The sequence below is a fragment of the Triturus cristatus genome, chromosome 1_2, assembly GCF_964204655.1.
Source record: "Triturus cristatus chromosome 1_2, aTriCri1.1, whole genome shotgun sequence".
In the NCBI taxonomy this organism is placed as follows: domain Eukaryota; kingdom Metazoa; phylum Chordata; class Amphibia; order Caudata; family Salamandridae; genus Triturus; species Triturus cristatus.
In genome coordinates, this window is record NC_140580.1 from 973,577,487 (window position 1) to 973,602,280 (window position 24,794).

General features: G+C 46.5%; 1 protein-coding gene across 2 annotated transcripts in view; it reads left to right on the forward strand.

Annotated features, from left to right (window-relative positions):
- Window positions 1–24,794, forward strand: part of PNPLA7 (patatin like domain 7, lysophospholipase) — a 1,876,659-nt gene that overhangs the window by 556,576 nt on the left and 1,295,289 nt on the right. For both annotated transcript variants that reach the window (XM_085610534.1, XM_085610541.1), the window contains exons 16-17: window positions 9,111–9,188; window positions 10,613–10,818. In XM_085610534.1, the coding sequence (XP_085466660.1) occupies window positions 9,111–9,188; window positions 10,613–10,818 (284 nt within the window). The remainder of the gene's footprint in view (window positions 1–9,110; window positions 9,189–10,612; window positions 10,819–24,794) is intronic.

Genomic DNA, 24,794 nt, shown 5'->3' on the forward strand with positions numbered 1-24,794 from the left:
GGCAGGTAAAATAAATTTATAACCCAGTGGCAATCCTACTTGTGCGAAACTGCAAAACTGGCTGCAAAATCCATACTCATGTAAACAACTCTTTCCTTTCCCTGTCTCCGGAAAACTGGGTTTTGCTGCCTATTGAATTCCAATGACCTATGTGTTCTGGACTCCTGACTGGCAGTAGCTAGTTCTTGAAACAAAATATGAAATGGAGTGTGATTTCACTTCCAACTCCGGAGGCACAGCATACTCCACGTTGTCATAACCAAGATACTCCAGATTCATCCACGTTTTAATCAATTTTATTCCATGTACTCAAAGATTTCATCAAGGTCACCACTTTTTTATCCTGTCAGATGTTGCGCACTTATGTAGTCAAACGTTTCTAATGCTGCAGATATGCCAATCCAGGCCTTTTTTCTGGAGCATGAAGAATTCATAAAACATCCTTAACAATTGATTCCATTTACCCAATGCATTTTGGGATCTTAGTAGCCCTTCTTCAGGGGTTCACTGTAAGTGTTAAAACATTGGCATTAGATTATGATTTCAGACCTCTATAAAACAATTCATTGAATACATTCAGCAATTCATACTGTATTCTTAAACCCTCGCAGTAACCGAAGATTTCCCCTCTAAATGCGCTACCATACGCGCAAAATATTCCCAGAGAAACCTCTCCCCGCCTTCATTGCTCTTCTGTGTATTATTCCCGTGTTCTTGTTAGAAACATCCGATGCATATTCCCCATCTGATAATTCTGAACACTCCTCAAAGTCAAACAGTGCCCATAAGCAAAACCTACGTGAACATTCTCCCATACCTTCATTATGTGGCATGCTAGTCTTCTTCCATGCGTGTTCTTTCCTTCCACAAAGCAGCCGACTGCTTATTTCTACCGTTACCCTTTTCAACTTTGGTGAGGTAACTCCAGGACACCTATGTAACTTAATGTGATAAAATTGACAGGAGAAAGTCTAATTCTTGAAGTATTCCCAAAGATTTGACCCACAGTTCTGCAAGATGCCCCTAAGAACTGTAAGGGTGAAGGCTGTTCATGAAAGGCAGGTCAAACAAATTCATAACCCAGTGGCAATCCTACTTGTGAGAAACTGCAAAACTGGCTGCAAAATCCACACTCCTGTAAACAACTCTTTCCTTTCCCTGTCTCTGGAAGACTGGGTTTTGCTGCCCATTGAATTCCAATGACCTGTGTGTTATGGACTCCTGACTGGCAGTAGCTAGTTCTTGCAACCACCAGTTGCCCCCACCTACTCTATGCTGAGTACATGCCTGTCCTGGAAGCTTCCACTTCTGAATGACACTGATGTCAGTGTATGGACCTGAGGGGTAATAATGTCGGTGACTAGAGCTGTTTTCTGGTGTGGTTAGAATGTGCCCATCAAAGTCACTACTAACTTTATCTGTGTGATCCTGACAGAAGTCATGGAATCAGAAAATAATTGAATGATTGCTTAATGGAGGCCCGACAGTCATGTTGAAAGCAATGCGTGCATTATCTACTTCTGCTTGGGAACCTAGAACTGAACCTAGCTGATAAAGCTTTAAAACAAGATGGCACTTCTTGGGAATGAATAAAATGCCCCAGCCTGTCTTCCTGGGTATTGCCTACCTTACTCCTGTTGGTGACCATCAAACCTAGAAAACGGATCTGTCTCTGAAGTGATCTTCGGCTTCAACCCAGTGATGACTCTAGATTGCTGCCTTTCTGTCTGAGGATACATGATTTTTTCAAGGAGATTTGCTGTCCAACAGGAACACTCTTTTGCTGCATCTGTAATAGGGAATGTGAGAAAAGTCTTGAGTGACCCACTATTCTCACGGGCACCTTACTTAGTCTTTCTTGGAATGTCAACAACGTCTGCACTTGATCTTATGTTGTTTGATATCAGTACTTCTGGTGGGCAACAGATCATGGTCTGATTGAGATAAATTTTACCCCGGATAAATCCTTTACTGGGTATCTGTAGAGACTAAAACAGTGATCTAGAATGATTGGAAACAAGGAGCTCAATATGAACGAGGATGGTGCCAATGTAGGATAGGCAACACAGAGGCTGAAAATTTCCCTGAACCCAGAGTTTCTTGTGGATTGGAGACTGCTGCTGTATTAGCAGGTTTGACAGCTTCTACATGTGCCATACGACTCTCTCCTTTGGTATAAGAGATGTTTTTTTATTCTGTCCCAAAAGAATGCTACTAATCTCCGTGGCCCATTACACTTATTTGCACTTTCACAGCAAGCTGAAACGAAAGGCAGCTCTAGAACCAATCTCAAATACCCATGTCAGTTTGGATGGATGGAACAAGCAATCCTGACTCCTTTAGGGATTTTGCTGAAAGTTTTTTGTGAACATATTGTTTACAAATTGGGCCTGGTGATAAAATTTACAGCACAATTTGAAAAACACTGGCTAAAAATCCATACATTCTTAAGGGCCATTAATGAACTTTTCCAGTACTTTCATGATGTGCCAGCCAAGCCTTACTCTGCCCAGGTGTTGTGTGGGGGTTGGGTTCACCATCTCCAAAAACATAAATTGACTGTAAGGTAATGCCAATTAGCGAAGTTTTCCCAAATATTGATTTAATAAGCAGTTTGTTATTTGACATGGCCTTCTACATAGCACTTCTTTTCATTTTGCCATCTCACCCTTTCCAATTAAATTCTCACTCCTATTTGATATGAGATTCAGCCTGGAATGGGACTGGTGGGCAATGAATCTTTACACCGATCCCAGTCCTCATACAAGAAGCCTGTGCCTTAGGTTTGACTATTGTCACAGGGGCATATAATAAAGCTCAATTTAGAGACACCATATTGGTATACACAACAAAACTATCACTAATGTTGCACCAGCTTTACAGTTACAGCCTCGTGTCCAGGCAGCAGTAGTTATAACTCCATAAAAGGCTTAATCAATATAAATGATAAAAAGTCTCCCCAGTCGTGTTCCATGGGGTGCCTTCTTCCTGCTAATGGAAGTGTTCCACTGTGGAGTGGTTTGTGTGCATTGAGGAGAGGTACCAATGTGACATGTCAATTATGAGAACCTTCATAACTACTAGATAGAAGAGCATACCATGCTGTCTGTTCTGCTGAAATATGATGATACATGATGACACATGGAGTTTCTGATGGATACTTCTGATTGCAGATTCCTTATCTTGTCAATACCCCAGGCACCAGACTGGATCCAAAGAATTTTCTTCAGAAATTCTCTTGCACGTCGGTAAATAACGTTGTGCAGCTCCACATCGGGTCCCTCGCACCCTAGATATGATATCAGGGCCCTTACATAGTTGTAACCTCCTTGTACTGTCCATTTCTTTCTTTTTGCACCTTCAGACGTGGAACAGGAGCGTGCTCTCTCGAATTTGGTCAGGCTTGACAGAAGTTTTTCTTCACAGCTTTTTAAGTGTGCAAGGGAAAGATCTCTTCCTAAAACAATATGTTTTAAACCTTGTAAGGATTACCACAAACAATATCTTGATGACGAACCCTCGTGAGGTCTGTCTTGGGTGTCTGGTCTCCTCACATGAATCAACAAGTATGTGAAGATTAATCCAAAGGTTACCCAGGATCACAAAGCCAAATGAATGCAGAATACGGGCAAAAAGCTAGGAAGGCCTTATGCCCCTCGAAATCGAGGATATGTTCTCGTACCAGAGACCGGTCCTCTGACAGATTGTCTTCGAGACATTCTACTACTCCATGTCAGGCCACTGATGAGACTGCTTCCTTTGTTATGGTGATATGGAGAGCAACCGTGGTCTTTGATTTACAGCTTTCCACCACTGATGTCATAACCAATGTCCTTACAGACGTCCTGCAACCTGGACAGACAACATGTGAGCATCTCTTGCCTTTTCATGAGGCCATTTAATGACTGACACACTACTGGTCACCTGGGAAAAACAAGGATTATGGCTGCTAGTGTATTGTTGAGTAGCAAGTAGACCCGGACCTGTTCCAGGAGACCCTGCCTGTCTCCTCCAACACCCCACGCTAGAAAGCTTGGTAGTGCAGGCGTCTATGTACAGTTTGAACCCAGATGCGTTCCAGACAACCCAGCAAGACATTAAATACTGAAAACATTTCCAAAACACATGTTCTCCTTCCCTAGGCTCGCCCTCCGTTTAGTGAACTTGAGTAGCCTTCTGGCTAGATGCTCTTGTTTGTTGTGGGACTTAGTGGCTGAGACTTTCCCTGTACAGTAGTTTCCCCTGAAAGTTTGCCCTTTTTGTGACTTTGGAAGGGGATTCCAGCATAGGCTGGACCTACCTTTCACAGCTGCCTCAAAACAGCTGTAATTTCGCCCTCGCTTACGATTACTCGGTAGAGGGTCGGATCACCTTTTACCACCAACGTGGCAAGAGCATTGCATCAGAACAGTGGGTGCTCCATATTGTCCGGATATACCCTCTGCTTGCTTTTCACCCCTGCCAAAATGTCTCCCACAGCAGCTCCCTTAACCTTGCTGTGGCAACAGCTAAAGTTATTTATCTGCTCTTTCTGCCTTTTTACATTCCAGCCTTCTTTTTTCAAATCACCTGTTATGCCCTCTTTGATTGCTTACCTTAGAGACCACATCCATCATAGCAATAACATCAACTTGTCACACTAGTGAACGACAAGCATGGTCTGTCCAGCAACAATATGTCACCTTCTGTGCAACACAATGATGATGATGACAGTGGCGAGGCAGCGAGTTTGCAGTCCCCTGCACCCTCATTACTTAGCACTTCAAAGCACCAGTGGATTTTAAACCTCTATGAAAACTGAGATGCAGTGTCCCTCAGTTCCAGCATCGCCCAAGGTAGCCTACTTTCATGCAATCCTTCAAAAAGCAGCAGAGGTGCTTGAATTACCACCCCACACAGCGGAGGTGAAGTCAAACATTCTGACGGAGATATTACATGCTGCTTTGGTGGTATCCGAGGCAAGGCTACCCTTTATTGAAAAATTGCTTGAACCATTCAAGGCGGTTTGGAACAAGCAAATTTCTGCCCCACCCATGAATAGGCTGATCACCCAACTATATAGACCTGTCCATGCACCCTTAATCAGAAAGCTTGATAGTATAAGCCTCATATTGATCCTAGAAACTCCAGGGGCATTCCCCACTGCACATCCAGAAATTGTAAGCCATGGGGAAGAAGGTGTTTTCAGCAGGAAGCCTGGCCTTGCCTTTAATGACTGCCATGTTCCTGTCTGCAATGTACACCCACACTTTGTGGGAAATGGGAAGCATGATGGTGCCAAGCATGTCTGACTAATTAAAAGAACACTTTGCACAGGTGGTCAGGGACAGACAAGATGCCACTAGGCAGATAATTAGGACTGACCAGGACATAGTGGAAGCTGTGGCCAGAGCCATGAGATTTTCTGTGGCCCTAACAAGTCATGTATGGTTGAGATCCACCAACGTCTCAGGTGATGATCAGGTAAGCCTCATGGACATTGTAATTTTCAATAACTGCTTGTTCAGGGACAAGTCTGATTCAGCCCTGAAAAAGTTTGCAACCTAAGGAACCTTGTTCCATATGAGGCAGTCCATTAGACTTCTTACATTTTGCCTTTTGTCCCGTCCTACCAAAGAAATGGTTACATTGGTTGGACCCTCATTAGGGCAGTCAGTTTCTACATCAATCACACAAAGTAGTTTGGATTGGACAATCAACACTTTGTTGGATATGTTGGCAGCATGGCAGTCCAGAAGGAGAATGTCATGATGGATCGTCGTTTGAATAACATTTGTTAGGCAGTTGCTAAACAGGAACCACCAGAAGGAATTTCCATTCATTTCACTAGAGCCTATTCACTGACCTAGACAATGGGTAGGGAAGTTCCTGTGATAGAAATTTGGTTCTCAGCGACAGGAGCTTTTTTTTTTAACACATTTACAAACACTGTTGCTTGAATTTGGATGTGACTAGAAATGGCCATTTTGCTTGTTCAGTGTTGCAAATTACCTTTTCTGAACACCTCTGAAGACCCCTCCCCAGAAAGGGTACTCCTAGGGTATCTATTTGAATGGGGAGGCATCTGCTGTTAGAAGTAACCATCAGAAGAAACTGTTACGTAACTTCAGTGACAATCTTTCTGGTGGATACTTTATGTATCTGCAGATTGCTCACCAATCCCACCCACCTCCTTGTTCTAAAGTATGTTCATAGACTTCTGAAATTAAGAAGATTCCAATTTAGTTTCTCCTGCACTGCATGTTCATGTTTTATCGGATGCTGTCCTAGTCTGTCTCTTAAGTCTTGGAAAAAATGGATGAAGAACTGATTTTACAGGGCCAGGGTGCCCCTAAATGGCTCTAGGCACATTACATTCACACTGCAGTTATTTATGTTATTTTATTTATTTATTTATTGAGTTTTATATAGTGCTGGCTAGACCCAGAGGTATCAGAGCGCTTTACATGAGGAAGAAACATTGTTTCAGAACATGGTTATAAGGTTGCATCAGTTACTGGAGCTTAGTTGCAGGAATTAGGAGTACAAAAGCATAGCATAAACATGAGGGGAAAAAAAGGGAAGGGGAGAGAAGAATAGGGGAGAGGGAAGGAACAGGGGAGGTAGAGGAGAAGAATGGGGGAAGAGAAGGGGGAAGGGTATAGGAGGCACAACGGGGAGACGAGGAAAAACAGTGTCCGATATCCGGCTGGGTAGGTGACGGCCGTTGGGTGAACCAGAGTCAAACTCCTCTATAGCTGCGTGGGACAGCTCCACCGGTCATCAGCCAAAGGTTGCTCGGGCACGCAGTACATCCAGAAGGGTTATAGTCTCTGCCTAGGGGGGCATAGTCCAAAAAGTTCCATTGAGCGCGCCGGTCACGGTGTACGGTGCTGTGCTCCCAGCGGTAATGGGGTAAGGACCCAGGCCTCCGCTGTGGGAGACTCCCTTGTCGCTGTGGACTCTCTCAGAGGGGTCTCTGAGACTCTAGGGCATAAATGCTGGATCCCTCCCCAACAAGGGGAGAAGGAGTGCTTTGGAAAGGGGCACACTCATGGTGGCCATTAGTAGAAAATTTGTGTGTCAGATATCCCCAGAGGCGGCCATTTCGACCTAATTTTGCTTTAATAGACCGGATAAGCTGGTTCAGCCAGGCTGAGTACTACTGGGCTGTGTCCGTGGGCTTGTATACACCAGGGAGGCGCAGGATTTCACAAGCCTCCTTGCTTAGAGGGTGCTAGCTGACAGTACGTGCCCCAGATGGCAAGCATTAAGTCAGGGCATCCGCCAGTCAACTGCTCGAGGTGCGAGCCGCCATCTTGAAGTCAGGCAGAGTCAGGTGCGGAGTTAACGGTCATTGAACTCCCGCTCAAGTGTCCACCGGGCCGAGTCCCCTGTGGTCCCGCTACCCCACACTCCCTCCAGGCTGGCCCGTTGTTGATCCTACCTTCCTCGCCGCATTGGAAGTCCCCACACGTGAGCCTCGCAGCGAAACATAGCCAAAAGCAGCTATGGGCACGGGAGAGCTTTTGCAAAGTTTCCAGATCCATTCTAGCACCTGAGGGATATTCAACAGGTGAGGAATCTTCAGGTAGATAGAGTATCCTAAGGTGGAGCCTGCTAGCAGCACGCATTATTATCACTCTTCTTGACTGCCTTCTAATTTGGTAGCACGTTCCAGGCTTCGGTTCCTATGTCACTTCCGTTCTTTGGGTGGCGCATGGACAAAGTACCTATTGATTTCTCTTATTTAGTGTGCTTCCGCTGCTTGCACTGTGATTGCGTTACAATCTTTTTTTTTTTTAAATAATTTTTTTATAGCGCAAACTTGATCCATAGTGCTTTATAAGAACACAAGTTACAATACAGAAGATCACAATAATTCTTTTTTTTTATGTGCTTTTGGGGGCAGAGTTCCTGGAGCTTTGTACTTGACAGCAATTGTGCGAGGACAACTCTTTGTGTGTGCATTTGTTATGTCCTTCTATCCATGCCACTCCACTCTCTTCCAGTCCACTCACTCTACTCCACGACTCACTCCACTCTAATCGATTAAACTCTAATCCACTTACACTAATCCAGCCCATTGTAATACAGTCCACTCCACTCCTCTCTAATCCATTCTTATCGACTCTAATCCAATCCACTCCAATCCACTATACTCTAATCCACACCACTCTAACCCCAGCCCATTCTAATCTACTCCAATCAGATCCACTTCAATCTAATCCACTACTCAAATCCACTCCACTCCACTCTAATCCACTCCCCTCCACTCCACTCTAATCCACTCCAATCCACTCCATGGCACTCCACCTCAATCCACTCCATGGTGCTCAACCATATGACACATCTCTATATGATCTATGCTACTCTAGTCTTTTCTATGCCCCTCTACACCACAACACCCTAACCCACTCTGACATCTACTTCACGACATCCATGACTAAATCACACTGCAAAAGCCAATAACTCTCGCATAGGCAAGACCTATAGGCTTTGCCGGTGCTTGTTCTCCTAGTGCAGTTCTATTAGGAAATCATTTTGGCCAGGCTCTTTTTCTGTACTACCAAGTCTTCACCCAAACAGATCCTTTTAAATTGTGTCCCTCTCAGACCAAGGCAAAGTGTCGTCGTTTCTCCATGCCTTGTAGCTAGCAAGAATCAAAGCTTAACTACAAAATAACTGAAACATTTGCCTCATTTCCATTACATAACATGCTATCTGACTGAGCGAGAAAACCACCGCCCGGCTGCCTATCCCTTGCTCTGCCTGACTCCCTGTCGTAAATAACATTATGAGAATCTCTGGTACCCATGGGGATCAATTTGAATATACTTGCCTTATCTGTACTGATCTCTAACAGTGCTCTCCTTGTCCCACTGGCTGCGTGTTGTCCAACAAAGACCATGTATCTAATCACTGATGTCCACATGGAAAAAGGGAAAAACAGGATTTGTATGTCATTGACTTATATTTTCTGCTCTAAAAGTAAGTTTGGAAATGGGATCCACCTTACCAGTGGGAACTGAGATGATTGTGACAAATAATGGTAATTAATCAATCACACCGTTTTTTGAAATATTATCATTTAATCCCAGCAAGCTCATACAAATGTTATTTCCCCACAGAATCCTTCACTGCTCACAGGCCGAGTGACTCTACATCAGGTCGGAAGTGGAACAATTTTATCTAAACAGGGAGACCAGGTAAAAATAAGTTTCTTGCCAAAGTATCTAATTTGGAGATATCTATATCAATATATTAATTGTGATAGTTTGTTTTAATATCTTTCATTTCTTTTGGTAAATGTTCTTCCTGTTGTATTATTTCTACAACGACATGTTCTGTCTTCTTTGTTGACAGTTAATATTTCAATGAGTATCTATGTTGTGTTTCTTTGTGCTCTCTTTACTATGTTTTTACTCCCTATTGTAGTTCCCTTGGTCATGCAACAATGTAATTTATGCCTAGGGTCCTGCTGCATATTGCCATAAGGGGGCCCCTCAGGCATTTAACAATGTTAGAGTTCCAGGAGACTAGGTTCATTTTGTGACAATAAGAACTACTCCTTCAGGGTTATGGAAGGAATGTTTGTTCATAATACTGAGTTTGTCATTAACAGCCACTTTTTGTCTCTACCTTTCTCTGTCTTAAACTTTTGCTTTCTTTTACATTTGTTCCATACAATTCGCATTGCTCACTGAACATTTGTATTAATGTGCTCTACCTTGTTTAGTTCCAGTAACAGGCTCTTGTATCAGATGAGAGCATTTAATAGGAATATTTCCCCTCTATATAGTAAAAGAAAAAGTCAGAAAGGGCCTTATTTAGAGTTTCACATTCTCGATACTCCATCATAACGTTGTGAAGATCCTGTCCACCATATTCGAAGTGTAATAGGCTTTGTTGCGCTTCTGTTATGGCAGACTGGACATCTCTCATGTCTGTAATGGAGTATTCCGTCTGTCAAACTCTAAATAAGGCCCTTAGTCATATCTAGGTCTTGTACACCCAACACTGACTCGTACATATTAAGGCTGAATGGGAGATGCTCTATTCAGGGTTTTTCAATTTTTGTCCAAAAGGGGCAGATCCAGGTCAGGGTTTCAGAATATCCACACAATATAAATATACAGTCATTTAATTTACATGGAAATAAATTGAAACATCAGTGGCTAGCCTGAAAATCGAGTTCCAGCCTTTGTATTTCGAAGTCCTAGATAAATAATTCAGCATTTTCTGAAAGACCTAGAACTTTGGTCCTATCAAGTCATAACAGGAGTTCAAATCCACATTTTGAGGCATGATAACAAAACTTGGTTTGTGCACAGTTATGAGGTGAATTTTGGGGATCTTTACATGAGCCCATCAGTAGACTGCAGCTCTGTTCATTTCGACAGGGAATGTCTGACTATAAAGGTGTGTAGGTTTTGCTGCTTGCTGATCTGATTGTTTCTACAAACCCCTCTTGATTGAATTCGTTTTTCTGTTGTCAGTTAAGAGGATCTAGCTACTGTTGGCTTTGCTTTTCACTACTCAACTACATGATCAAGTTCTACAATTTAGCAGCAAATAGTTATTTATTTTTGCAGCTGACAGTTGATTCACACTGTGTCCTTTTTCTCCACAGGATGTCAGTATCCGGTTTGTGATTTCAGGGCTTCTTCATGTTTATCAGAAGAAAATCGAAAGTGAAGAAGAGACCTGTCTGTTTGTCACTCACCCAGGAGAGCTGGTTGGACAGCTAGCTGTACTTACAGGGGAGCCCCTCATCTTCACCATCAAGGCCAATAGAGACTGTACTTTTCTGTCCATCTCCAAATCCCACTTCTATGAGTAAGTCAATCTATCCTTTTTGGCCTAAAAAGTTATGTCTTGAAGCAGAACACCTAGAGCAGAGATACTCAAAGTACGGCTTGGGGGCCGCTTGCGGCCCTCTTGGGCTTTACATGTGCCTGAGCATGAGGTGCTGTTTAGTTGCTGAGCACTAATATTAAGAAAAAAAAGCTAAATAAACAAGCAAACGTTTTCTAACCTGCAAATAAATGCTTGCCTGTTTATTTAACATTTCTTTAGACTTCTTTATACAATCCCTGACTCACCCGGACCCCCTACAAACCACCCTGATGGCATCAGTGCGGCCCCTGGATGAATGTTTGCGAGTGCCCAAAAACTAGTGTCTTGGCTCTCAGCACCCGCCTTCTCTCTTCATGAATCATAACAACATATCATGAGTAGGCAAAGGCTCAGGATTCCAACATTTCAGCTGATGCAGAACATGACTCAGTCTTTCCACCACAACAAAACACTCCAGCTGCTAAAAGTACGATATTTGTTCCTGATAGTTAACAAAAATCTAAACATTATTCAAATTTAATCTATGTGCAAGTAATGTTGCTAAGTTTTTTCCGGATCCAGTCTGACATCTGGGGATATTCTAAGTTAAGGAATCTGCGGCTAGATGTCTCTATCCGATGTTAAGTAAACAGAGTGTAGTTGTTGAGAGTTCAAACATGCATTGTGATACCATACTTTAATTACTACTCATGCCTTTAATGGGTGAAATATCTTATGTTATTTAGTGAATGTTGAGGATTTGATCAAATAGGATTTTTGGTATTATGCGGCCATGTATAGAGGTGTATGGGATTGGATGGTTCACATGCCCTACCAGGTATGTAGGTGTGGTTGGGCATTTGTTTAAGTGCTTTTTTGTAGAGTGGTGTGTACACCCCCAAGAATTTATTCAGGATAGCCATAGATGGCATGCTGCTCTACCCGTGGGGACCAAGAATATCCTGTAAAGAGCTATGCTTTCAGTTTTTTCATTCTCTTGATTAGCCATGGGTCGTAGCTGGTGTTTCTGATTGAGGAACGACTAAGGCAAACAAATGCTACCTGTGTATAGAGCCCAGTGGCCTCACTACAGGAGTGCCATTTAGACAACATGCCAACTTTATTACGCCCAAAGGAATGTACCAAAGCTTATACTTGTGCCGGTAGGCTTCTCCGCCTTCTCCAGTGCTGCCCCATTTCTCATCTTTGGTGTGACATTAATGCTCCCTGCTTTTGTTTCTCCAGCAAGTTCAGTTTAGGACTGGGTGTTTGCTTGGTTGGTCATAGTTTTTTATGATGATTGCTTTTGCTGGGATTCATGCCTGCACTTTCGCCCGAGACATGGGAACATTAATGGCAGACTTTGGTTTCTTTCCTTCCTATCCCTCCAAACAATGTGATGGTGCAATGGCACTGAGCCACCCTCTGGAGCAAGTGGCCATGCACTCTGCAAACATCTGCTGTGCCCTCTCTAATAAAAAAGTTAAATGTTGACAGAAATGTTGTAGGAAGGACCAAGGTGGCATCCACTGCTCATAGCCAAAGGATGTGTGCAGCATTATCCGTGGCACTGGCACTAAGTGCAGGGCATGGATGTAGTATGTCTGTAGAGGATTCTTAGTTTGGCCTTGTGCCAAGAATACCAAAAGAAAAATGACTTCAAATGCTTTGTTAAAGTGAACTTATTGTTGTTTTATGACTTTGTAAAATAATGTTTGTGATAAATAATGTTTGTGATAAGAAACCAGAGAACATCTCTTCAAAAGCTTCAGTTTGAAAAAATATTATAGATACTGTGTGACCCTGGATTATAGTTTGAAGGTAAAGCTTCCACCAGTTCCTTAGTAGGTGAAACTCTTACAGTGATTACATTTGGGCTTAAACCACAGAGCTGCAGGCTTCTCTTTGTATAATTTTAGCAGCCCTAAAACAACATAAATATCCAAAAACAAAACAATAGAATTCCCAAACGAATTTAGAAAAGAGAGGAATTGTGTATTCCATGGGGGTCATTTGACTTTGCAGGGGAGCCCCTGACTGCGCCTCGAATTGCCGAAAGGTTTCCTATAAATCCTGGACACAGCTATGCCTATATTACGACTACGGCGCTGGTATAGCTTTGTGGGTGGGTTCATTTGTATTCAGAGTAGGTTGAGTTGGGCCATTTTTCTTAGGCTATCCTGGGCTCGTGTTTCTAGAGGTGCCTCTTTTCATTGTTATTGTGTATATTGTGTGTTTTTTCCCATTTAGTTCATACCTTTTGTGTGATCACCCGTGCTTTGGTGAAGATGGGAAAAATGAAAGTTGTAGAAAGTCATCCACTCTTACCCTTCCCGTAAAAAGTACTTCAATTGACAGTATGCTCCAGAGGGGTAGGGAGGTAATTATTACAGAATTAGAACTCATGTAAGGTAGACTTTCGCTGCATTCAGGTGAAACCCGAGGCCCAGATACAGCTTTTTGATTAACCAATACACCTGTGCATCCAGCAACTGCCTTTCACTTTGTAAATAGTGGGGCTGTGCCTCATATCATGTCAAATACCATTAAAAGCCCCCAACCATCTGTGAAGGCCAAACGTCCTAGGCAAATAGCCCGTAATGAAACCATGGAGGTAGCTAGTCAAACCTGCTCCCACTTTTTCTCTACCTGCCAGGAGCAGGAGGCACTACCAACTATGGAGAGCTCAGATGGAATCTTTTCATCCACACCCTCCTGGCTAGAACAATTTATGGAGGATTGCATTAGCAAATTTAAATACCTCCTCCTAAAAGAATTTCTATCTCTTACTACCCTCTTGGAAGCAATTGAGCATGAATTGTTTGCCATCAGGGAGTTACAGGCCTCACTGGAGCAAATATCCCATCTGACTTCAAGGGCAACACGCGGCCATGTGTCTGGGCAATGCAATTCTTCTAACACTAACAAAGTCCTCAATTTTTTTGTTTACATTTCTTTATTAGTTTTACAATTTTTCGGTTTTCCAACAATCAAATTGTTACTGACGAAGTCCTCAATAACCAGATTTCGTCAGCAGTACCTCTGCCCGTCGGAAGGTGGCGTCGGTCGACTCCGCGTTTGTCGGCGTCGTGGTTGCCGGGATGATGTCGCAGTAGCTATATAGACGCCGCCCTCGCACGCTGACGTCAGTTCTTTCTTTCTCCGCGCCAGCAAGTGCAGATCCGGAGAGAGCGGTACCTCAGTCACTTTTTGAATGACTTTTTTTAAACTTTTGTCGACATCGTCTCCTGGTGCACGAGGGATGCCTGGCTTCAAGGCTTGCAGTTCCCGCAACCAACTGATGTCGGTGACGGATCTGCACCGCGTGTGCCTCTACTGCCTGGAGCGTGACCACTAACCCAAGTCGTGCTCCGACTGCTGGACCATGGCCCCAAAGTCTTTGCGGGAGCGGTCCCGAAAATTACTCGAGGCCCGGCAGTCGGCTCCGTGTCGTTTCAGGTCCCGGTCGCGTAGTAGGTCGAGGAGCCACCACCATTCTTCATCCAAGTCTTCGCACTCTGGGTCAGGAAAGTCAAAGCACAAGAAGAAGTCGAAGAAGCATCGTTGCTCTTCAACTTCTCCCCATCTGTCGGCCGACGCAACGGGTGCTGGTGGTGCCCCTCCCACGGCTCTGTGTGCAGAGCCTGTAGGGTGACTCCGGCATCCCCTCCCCCCCTTCCCGGGATCCAGAGCGACCCCTGCCCAGCTTCATCAGTTTTACAAAGCGATGCATGCCATCTCTGGGCCTCCCGAATCCGCCAGTGCGCCTTCGGGCCCCGCAGATTCGGCTGGGGGCCCTGGGCCTTCGATACTGGCGGCTTCGGAACCGCAGAGCCCCCTTGGATCCAGACCTGGATCCGGATCGGCGCCGGTCGACCTTGTTATGCCTCCCCTGGTGCCAATTCCACCGGCACCACGTCCGCAGCCGGCATCGGCTGTGTACCCAGCCGACATCTACTCCACCCTCCACCTCAAGGTAGATATACGGATCCAGCGCCAATGGGTACTTTTGTACCCGTGTTCTACCTTAGCTCTTTGAGACCAGATTGTCAGCCAGAGGAGGGTGAGGAGGACTGGAAGGGGTCTGGGGACCCTTTAACTGGCCAGTTAGGTTATGACCCAGACTGGAGAGAGGAACTGGGGGAAGCCAGTGGTCTGGATACCTTCCCAGACCTTTGCATGTTGTCTCCTCCTACCATGGCTACGGAGGAGGGTACGTCATACGCAGTGGTGTTGCGTAGGGCAGGCGAGGCTCTCCACCTCGAGCTACCTACGGTGGCAGTCAGGACTAGCCTCCTGACAGAGGTGCTTCAACTGGCAGCGAGCTCTTCGGAGCCCCTGCTACCTTTTAATGAATCCCTCATGGATGTCCTTTTGGGCACCTGTTCCAGGCTCAACATGGGGGCTCCTGTGGACAGGATGATTGTCCGACGCCGGGCGACCCCACTCTCCTCTCCCAACACCCCGCCCCTGAGAGCTTGGTGGTCCAAGCCTCCACGTCCAAAGGCGCTTTCCCTAACGCACCACCCGATAGGGAATCCAAAAAGCTGGACCACCTTGGGAAGAAAATGTTTTCTTTCTCCAGCTTGGGACTGCAGTCGGTAAACATTGCATGTCTGTTGGGCAGTTACACCCACTCTGTGTAGGATACGGTAGCACAGGTGCTGCCCCAGTGCCTGGCGGAGGACTGAGCGTGCTCTCCAGTGCAGTCTCCCAGGGGAGAGATGCAGCGAAGTTTACCATCCGCTGTGGGCTGGATACCGCCGACTCACTAGGCAGGACGATTTCCACGTCGGTAGTCCTTTGATGCTAAGCCTCGTTGAGGTCAACTGGTTTTTCGGGGGATGTCCAATCCACTCTTATGGACATACCCTTTGATGACTGTCGCCTTTTCGGCGACAAGGCAGACAACGCGCTAGAGCGCTATAAGGACTCTCGAGCTACGGCCAGGTCCTTGGTCCTTTTCCACCACCCACCCTGCGCAGTCTGCCTTTTGCCTCTTTCGTGGCTGCGGAAGGGGTGCCCCGCCACGTCCTGCCCAGAGCCACAGGCCGGCTCAAGCTGTTCAACCTCTGCACGGCCAGTGACGTGGGAACCAGCGCCATAGTTCTGGGGGCCAGCGGGCGGGCCATTCCATCACAGCCCCCTCTACAGCAGCCTCCAAACCCTCCTAGTCCGACCTTTCAGGGCCACAAAATGCCAGTGAGTGGCAGGATTCGCCATCACCTACCCTACTTGCGTAACATCACGTCAGGTGGGTTTTGCATATAGTCTGAAGGTGCTACTCCCTCCCCTTCAAGACTACCCCTCCATCCATGCCACCTCAGTACCATCACATGTCGGAGGATCATCTGACCCTTCTCCAACAGGAAGGTTTGGCACTCTTGGCCAAGGGAGCCATCGATCGCCTTCCTGTCGCAGAAGTAGGACGTGGTTGCTATTCCCACTACTTTCTGGTGCCCAAGAAGGACAAAGGCCTGCGTCCTATCTTGGATCTCAGGAACGTCAACTGCTTCCTCTGGAAAGAGAGGTCCAAAATGTTGATGCTCGCTCAGGTCCTGTCTGCCCTCGACCCTGGAGACTGGATGGTAGCGTTGGACTTGCAGGTCCACCGGCGTTACCTGCAGTTCACGGTAGGCAACGAGCATTTTCAGTTTACCGGGCTCCCCTTTGGCCTCACCAGCGCCCCTCGAATGTTCACGAAAGTGATGGCGGTGGTCGCAGCTCATCTACGCAGATCAGGGGTTCCAGTCTTCCCCTATCTCGACAACTGGCTGTTGAAGGCGGGCTCGCCCTAAGCTGTCGTCTCCAACCTCCAGACTACGGCCGACCTCCTGCATTTGCTCGTGTTTTCCATCAACGTGCCGAAGTCACACCAGACTCCCTCGCAGTTCTGGACACGACGCAGTTTCGGGTCAATCCTCCCAAACAGCGAGTTCGGGATTTTCAGGCTATGGTTCTGATCTTTCAGCCTCTATCCCGGGTTTCGGTCAGGATGACCCTCAGACTACTGGGTCTGATGGCCTCCTACATCCTGTTGGTGAACCATGCCAGATGCCATATGCGTGCTCTGCAGTGGGACCTGAAGTTCCAGTGGTTCAAGGGAATCTGTCCGATTGCATCCAGATCTCGGAGGGCATTGCACATCAATTGCAGTGGTGGCTAACAAACCAGGATTCGAAGACAGATCCCTCTCCCTTCCTCAACCAGAGTTCCTGGTGGTACCGATGCATCACTTCTGGGATGGGGCGGCCACTTGGGGGAGGCAGAGATCAGAGACCTCTGGTCTCCGGCGGAGTCCAGGCTCCATATCAACCTTCTGGAGCTTTGGGTGATTCGTCTTGCACTCAAAGCATTCCTGTCCAGAGAAGAGTAGTGCAGGTGTTTACGGACAACACCACCGCATATGGTACTGCAACAAACAGGGCAGGGTGGGGTCATGGACCCTATGTCAGGAGGCCCTCCGCGTCTGGACGTGGCTGGAACATCAGGGCATATCCCTGGTGGTTCAATATCTGGCAGCTTCCCTGAATGCCAGAGGGACGAACTCAGCCGCAGGTGCATGATAGATCACGAATGGTGTCTTCACTCGGAGGTGGTGCAAGGTCTCTTTCAGCAGTGGGGAGAGCCTTGGTTAGATCTTTTCGCCACCGAAAAGAACGCACAATGTCAGCAGTTCTGCGCATTGGAATTTCCATGGTGGCACTCGCTACGCGATGCTTTTCATCGCGAGTGGAGTTGCGGTCTTCAAATGCCTTTCCGCCTAAATCACTTCTGCCCAGAGTGCTGAAGAAGATCAAGCGCAACCGGGCCCAAGTCATTCTTGTGGCTCCGGATTGGGCACGAAGAGTCTAGTATCCCAAGCTGCTCAACATGGCCATCGATCCTCCTATCCGACTGCCTCTTCGGTAAGATGTTCTGTCGCAGCTGCAGGGGACGGTCCTCCACCCAAATCTGTACAGCCTCCACCTCCTTGTGTGGAGATTGAGCCACGGCAGTTGACGTCATTTGACCTTCCTCCCAAAGTCTGCGATGTTATCTTGGCAGCCAGGCGTCCCTCCACTAAGACAGTATACGCCTGCAGATGGAACAAATGTTTGGTATGGTGCACAGCAAAGGCTGTGGATCCCCCTTTCTGCCCCTCTTTCTGAGGTTCTCTTGTTCCTCCTTTCTTTGGTCTAGCAGGGCTCTGCTCTTGGCACTCTAAAGGGCTACCTCTCGGCCATTTCAGCCTTCCTTAGGCTTCCTGATCAGCCTTCTCTTTTCAAGTCCCCTGTTGTAAATAGATTCCTTAAGGGCATTACTCCTCTTTTTCCTCCTGTTCCCTTCGTAATATCCCAGTGGGACTTGAACTTGGTTCTGACATATCTAATGGGCGCTCCCTTTGAGCCGCTACAAAACTGTCCTCCAAGACTTCTCACTTTGAAAACTGACTTTCTGGTGGCCATCACCTCTGCACGCAGGGTGAGTGAGGTACAAGCTTTTTCTTCCAAGCCTCCCTTTCTGGCTGTCCATCCGAACAAGGTCGTCCTTAGAACTAGACCTTTCTTTCTTCCCAAGGAGGTTACTTCTTTCCACATTGGCCAAACCATCACTTTGCCCACCTTCTTTCCGCCTCTGCATCCTTCGAAAGAGGAAGAAAGGCTCCATCGTCTGGATCCAAAACGTGCGCTTTCCTTCTACTTGGATTGCACCAAACAATTCTGGGTGGACGACCAGCTCTTTGTTGGTTACGTGGGCGCTAAGAAAGGTCGGGCCGTGCACAAATGGACCATCTCCAGGTGGGCTGTTCTGTGCATCAAAGCCTGCAATTCTTTGGCAAAGAAGGAGCCTCCAAGTGGGGCTGCCCGCCCATTCCACCAGGGCGACGGCAGCTATTACTGCTTTGGGACGAGGAGTCCCCCTAAATGACATCTGTCAGGCTGCCACGTGGGCATCGCTGCACACGTTCACCAAACACTACAGCCTGGACAACCAAGTCCGGAGAGACTGCTTCTTTGGCCATTCTGTACTCCAGGACTTTCTGGTGTCAACTTAGTTCGCAGACCCACCTCCGGGGTTGGTATTGCTGGGGTATCTATTCTAAGGTAAGAAATCTATAACTAACTGTTTCTTTCAGATGAACAAGTTACTTACCTTTGGTAACGATATATCTGTAAGAAACTTAGGTTAGTTGTAGATTCCTTACCGCCCCACCCATTGTCCCGTTCTGCGAACTGACTTCTAGGTTTAAGGACTTCCTTTCAGGGCCGTAGTTTTATGCACCTGTGGTCAGTGTCTTGCATGGCTCTGCGCTTCTGGCGTGGAAAGTTGTGTACAGAACTGACGTCAGTGTGCAAGGGCGGCGTCTGTGTAGCTACATCATCCCGGCGACCACGACGCCGACGACGAACGCGGAGTTGACCAACACCACCTTCCGACGCGCAGGGGCTCTGCTGTCGAAAAAACTTTCCAGATCCAGTCTGATGCCTGGGGATAGTTCTAAGGTAAGGAATCTATAACTAACCTGTTTCTTACAGACATATCTTTACCAAAGGTAAGTAACTTGTTCATTAAGGGCTTGTAATCCATCAGTTTCTGCTGGTGCCAAATTCTGTGTGTAATGTTGTTTTTACAATTCCAACTTCAAATTGATACAACATTTTAACAGGTGTAGATTGACTTGCCAATGTTACCCAGTCTGCATCTTCCATTGTAAGAGTAACGGGGACTAGCATCATGGGTGTCAATTTATGGAGCCACAAGGGGGGCCGCAGATTTTTCCAATCTGCTATGATTATAAACAATAGCCTCATGCTCCTAATTGAAATGAAATTGGGTATTTATAAAGCGCGCGGATACTCACAGAGAGTGTCCGGGCGCTAATCTAAAAAAACTGAAGCAGAAAAAGGACCGCCCCGATACCATAGTGTTATTGTTGGAACAACCACGTTTTAAGTTGTTTCCAAAAAGATAGCAAGTCCTGTGTCAGTCTAAGGTAAGGGGGCAATTCATTCCACAGATGAGCAGCTTGTGCCTGGAATGACTGTCCTCCTATCCGCGATCTCGTGGTCTTGGGAATCACCATGAGGGATTGTTTAGAGGATCTTAGGACCCGTTGAGGCTGATAATGTTGGATCCTATTTCTCAGATTAACCGCACCCGTATTATGGAAGGCACGATAAGCGAGCACTAGGGCATTAAACTGGACCCTCTTTCTCACCGGGAGCCAGTGCAGCGCCTTTAGGTGGGCGACATGCGCATTCAGGGGTTTACCATAAGAATAGCTCTGGCTGCAGCGCTCTGTACAACCTGCAGCCGATTGAGCAAATACTCTGGCAGCCCCAGTTACAAGATATTTACGTAGTCAAACCTAGATGTAATTAAGGCTTGCACTACGATTTTACGAGATTCCACCAGAAGGAGGGAAATATCTAATTGATACCAGATTAGATATAGGCTCCCCACTAGCGAAGGCCCAATTAAATTGGGTATTCCTGGCACTGAATGGTGGGATCAAGTGTCCATCCTGTAAATACTATATTGCCTAGTGATACTACGGTCAGTACTATATCTGAAGTAGTGGAAAGCAACGGTTTAACCACTCATACTTTTGTAATGGAGTCCTTGTTTCCACCATAACAGCTCCATCATTTAAGCTGGCTTCATAGAATGAAGCAGGACTAGCTTCCAAATTGACTAGCCCAGAATGGTGCCAGTTTATTGACCAGTACGATTTGTCTTTTTCGAGAGACCTGATCATAAAGTCTCTTTTCCGCACAGGTTATGAAAATGTTAGTCAGAAAGCTGTAACTATCAGGAAGGGTAGGCCATCCGGGGGATTAACAGTCTGAGCCAGAACCATTTTTGTATGTAGAATCAAGGAGATCAAGATGGCTCCTTAGATTTATTGGTCATTAGTCTAACTGTCCGCCTGAATGTAGTTTACCACATACATAATGCGTATTGCAGATCTGGAGATCTTTAGGGAATAAAACTGAGTCCCTAGTTCTAGATCATTTATATTCACATCTAGCAACATTATCTGTTGCAGTGTGAAAAATTGTGTAGGGTAATTGCCTATTTTAACCGTTGAATGCTGACAGTGAGGCCCTTTACAGCAGAAGAGGACAACTCATTGTCTATCCCGGGGTTAGTAATCCCCCTCATTAAGCAATGAACACCTCTGGCAGTCCAAATTAATTCATTTACTCTCAACCAGGGACTCTGTACCTGTAAGGGAAGATTAACCGCTGATTAAGATGGTAACTATGCATTCAACTGCATGCATAACACTAGTCTAATTGACTATGTAATGTTGGATGTAAAGCTATGACCTTATATGATTGACATGACAATAACACTGTGTCATGACAGTGACCACAATACCCTTCTTCTCATCCGTGGGATTCTAATTTACCCCATATGTGGCAACTGTTTGAAGCCATTCTATAGAAGGCTTAGAACGACTATTAATAGGTGCAGAGTCAATTGGAGTGCTATAAATCTCTCCAAGGAGCTGTTGGGGAGGTTTACAGGCTTGTAGTGAATTGTATTGAGGGTTAGTGTGCACTGTACATAACCAGAAATCATTTATTCATTGAGACAAAGCTGGTAGTAGTGAGGAATAGCTCCCCGACCTGGTTTAATCAGCAATGTAGAGGCGCCATGATAGCACTGGCTGAGGTAATAAAGAATCAAGATAGATTGCAGATCCAGGTTACTAGGATGGCTTTTAAAAATTGCATTATTGAGGCAGAAGGAGAATGGGAGCGCTGGAAATGAGATGGTTTGTTGGTCGCTGCTAGGAGGAACGCCCATCGCTCCTTTTTTATTATAGTGTCTACCGGAAGCAGAGATGGCTTTAGTCCAATAGAAAACAATATTTTAGCAAATGACTGGGCTGCCCACTTCTCCAGTTTATACTTCCTGCTGGGAGAACCGAAGGTCCTCAAATGTGACTGGACAGGGTCACCAATAACTTGACAATTCTGTGAAGATAGTGTTTGATTCCTTCAACCTCATGATAGTGCAGCACTGGCCTAGACAATAAAGTGATCAGATTGATGTTTTGGATAGATCAGCCCCTGAAATAAGAATGGGCATTAAGAAAATCATCCCCGGTAAAGCTCCAGGGCTTGAAGATTACGGGGTACCTTTTCTTGGATGAATAGATATTTGGAGCACCTATTTTACTGTGATTTTAATGCCATCATGAAAGGGGCACCCATCCCACCTAAATCGGCAGGGGCAGAAAGTATCCCCATATTTAACCAGCATTGGCACATCCAGTAAGTATCACCTATGTAAGAGATATTGGCTTTGCCAATATGTTTTAGTAGTGTTGTACACCAGAGTGGCTGCTGTTCAGCGTGACTTAAAGTCAGTGGGGTAAAGGAGAGTTGTGTGGAGTGTCATAAAGTGGAGTAGAGCGGATTGTGCTGAAGTGGCATGGAGTGGCATACAGTAGACTAGTGGTGTGAAGTGGAGTGTCATGGAGTAGGGTACCGTGTTGTGGGGTGTTGTGGAGGGAGTAGAGTGTCAGAGTGGAAGGGCATAAAGTTGAGTGGCGTAGAGTGGAGTACAGTGTCAGAGTTGAGTAGAGTGTCATAGAGTGGATTGGCATAGTGTCGTGGAGTGATGCAGAGCAGAGTGAAGTGGCGTAGAAGGTGCTGGGTAGAGTGGAGTAGAGTGTTGTACAGTAGGTGGTGTAGAGAAGAGTAGATTGTCAGATTAGAGGGGCATAGAGTGGAGTAGTGTGTCATGGAATAGCGTGGAGTAAAGTGGCGTAGAGGGAGTTGCATAGAGCATCGTAGAACGGAGTAGTGTCGTAAAATAGCGTAGAGTGAAGTAGGGCTGTAGAGTGGAGAAGCAGAGTAGAGTGTCAGTGATTCAGAGTTTTTTTTTTTTTTTTTTTTTTTTTTTTAAAACCTTTATTCGTATACTTCAGATACACAGCTATTCAGCCGACAACCCGGAGGTTCGGCAGCTCGTCAATCAACACGTGCAGTCATCTTTAGCTCTCCTGCAGGATAAAAACAAAGGTTCCATTTTTGAAAATGAACACAACTAGCAAGGCAATATACATTATAAATTCGCGTCAGTTCCCAACGAGGGGGTGGCCCCATTTCCAACATCAGATCAAGCCACCGATTGAGAGGAGGAGGGAGAAGCAGAGGCGCTAACATTCTAACGGAGGTGCATCAGAAAGACCCAGATCGGAAGTGAGGCTAGGGGGAAAGTTGCTCCTCTAGTGGTTCAGTGGCAGGAGGCAAACATATGTACCCCCTATACTGGTTCCAACCTCCCCATACCTTATGCCATTTCTTGGGCCTCCCCCGCGCACTATAGACCGTTTTCTCCCGGAACATGCACCAGTCCAAGTTGTCCTTCCACGCATCCAGGGTGGGCGGGCTAGGGGATCCCCACAATCTTGCAATATCTCGCTTAGCCACCATATTACCTAGGGTCACCCATTGAGTCTGCGCAGCGTCGTAGTCTGTAGGACCCCACACATTCAAAAGACAACGCCGCGCCTCTGGGTGCAATACAATACCCGTGACCTCCTGCATCACATCATGAATCCGCTTCCATAGTTCTGCAATCACACCGCACTCCCATATAATGTGCAGAAAGGTGCCCACCGTCCCACAACCCCTCTTACACAGCCCGTCCTCGGAGAAACCCATATGGACCAATCGGGGCCCAGTGACATAGACTCTGTGGAGCACCTTAAGCTGGACCAGCCGCAGCCTGGCGGGGATTGCGACCTCCTTAGGAGAGGAGACCGCATACTGCCAGTCCTCATCGTCCAGCTCGAAGCCATCTCTAGTCCACTGGTCCCGCACCCCCAGGAGGAGATCGGTCCGAACGTTCACAAGCTTTTTGTAGATTAGGGAGATTGTGCTCTCCGGCATATGGCCGTCCAGGATCCGATCCTCCAATGGAGAGGACTCAGGCACCTTTTCCCCCTCAACGAGGACCGACCGCAGCGCATGGCGCACCTGCGCGTACCGGAAGTACTCCGTGCCCTCGAGCGCATATTCCGTCCGCAGCTCTTCAAACGACTTAATCCGCCCCTTGGTCAGCATGTCCCCCACCCTGGAGATGCCTATCAGATCCCATTTGTCGAATCCCTTAGAGTGCCAGAGTTTCCCCAGCATGTCTGAGTCATACAACGGAGTGGCGAGGGTGAGCCTATCCTTCCATCCCAGGGAGTTCGTGACTGTCTTCCACACGTGCACCGCCACCCCGGTCGGCCCTGAGAGGGACCCAGCCGGTGGCCTCGAATAAAGTGCTCTATAGTAGCCACCACCCCTCAGCAACCACCGGTCCATAGCAAAGCCAGGGCTAAGCGCCGGACCGTAGACTCCGTGATTGATCGCGCTCAGTTGGGAGGCCCAATAGTATCTTCGGATGTCGGGAAGCGCGATACCCCCATCATACCAAGGGAGAGTTAATTTTGCTATCGCTATACGCGGGCGGCCGTCCCACAGCAGCGAACGCTGTAGACTCTCAACCTCCCGAAAGTAGCTGGCCGGAACCAGCTCCTGGGTGTAGTGATTCAGAGTTTAATGGAGTAAAGCATCATGGAGTGGAGTACAGTGGCCTAGTGTGAAGTGGTGTAAAGTACAGTGGTGCAGAGTAGATTGGCATAGAGTGCATTGGTTTTGAGTGAAGTGGTCTATTGTGCATTGGCGTAGAATGCAGTGACATAGAATAGTGCTGAGTAGACCAGTGCAGAGTAAATTGCAGTGAAGTGGAGTGCAATGGCATGGAGTGGTGTAGAGTGGAGTAGAGTGGCATTAATTGAAGTGGTGTAGGGTATAGTGAAGTAGGATAGACTGATGTGGCATAGGGTAAAGTAGAGTGTCAGTGGATCAGAGTTTAATGGAATTGTGCATCATAGAGTGGAGTGCTGTAGAGTGGCCTAGTGTGAAGTGGCATAAAGGACCGTGGTGCAGAGTAGATTAGCATAGAGTGCATTAGTTTTGAGT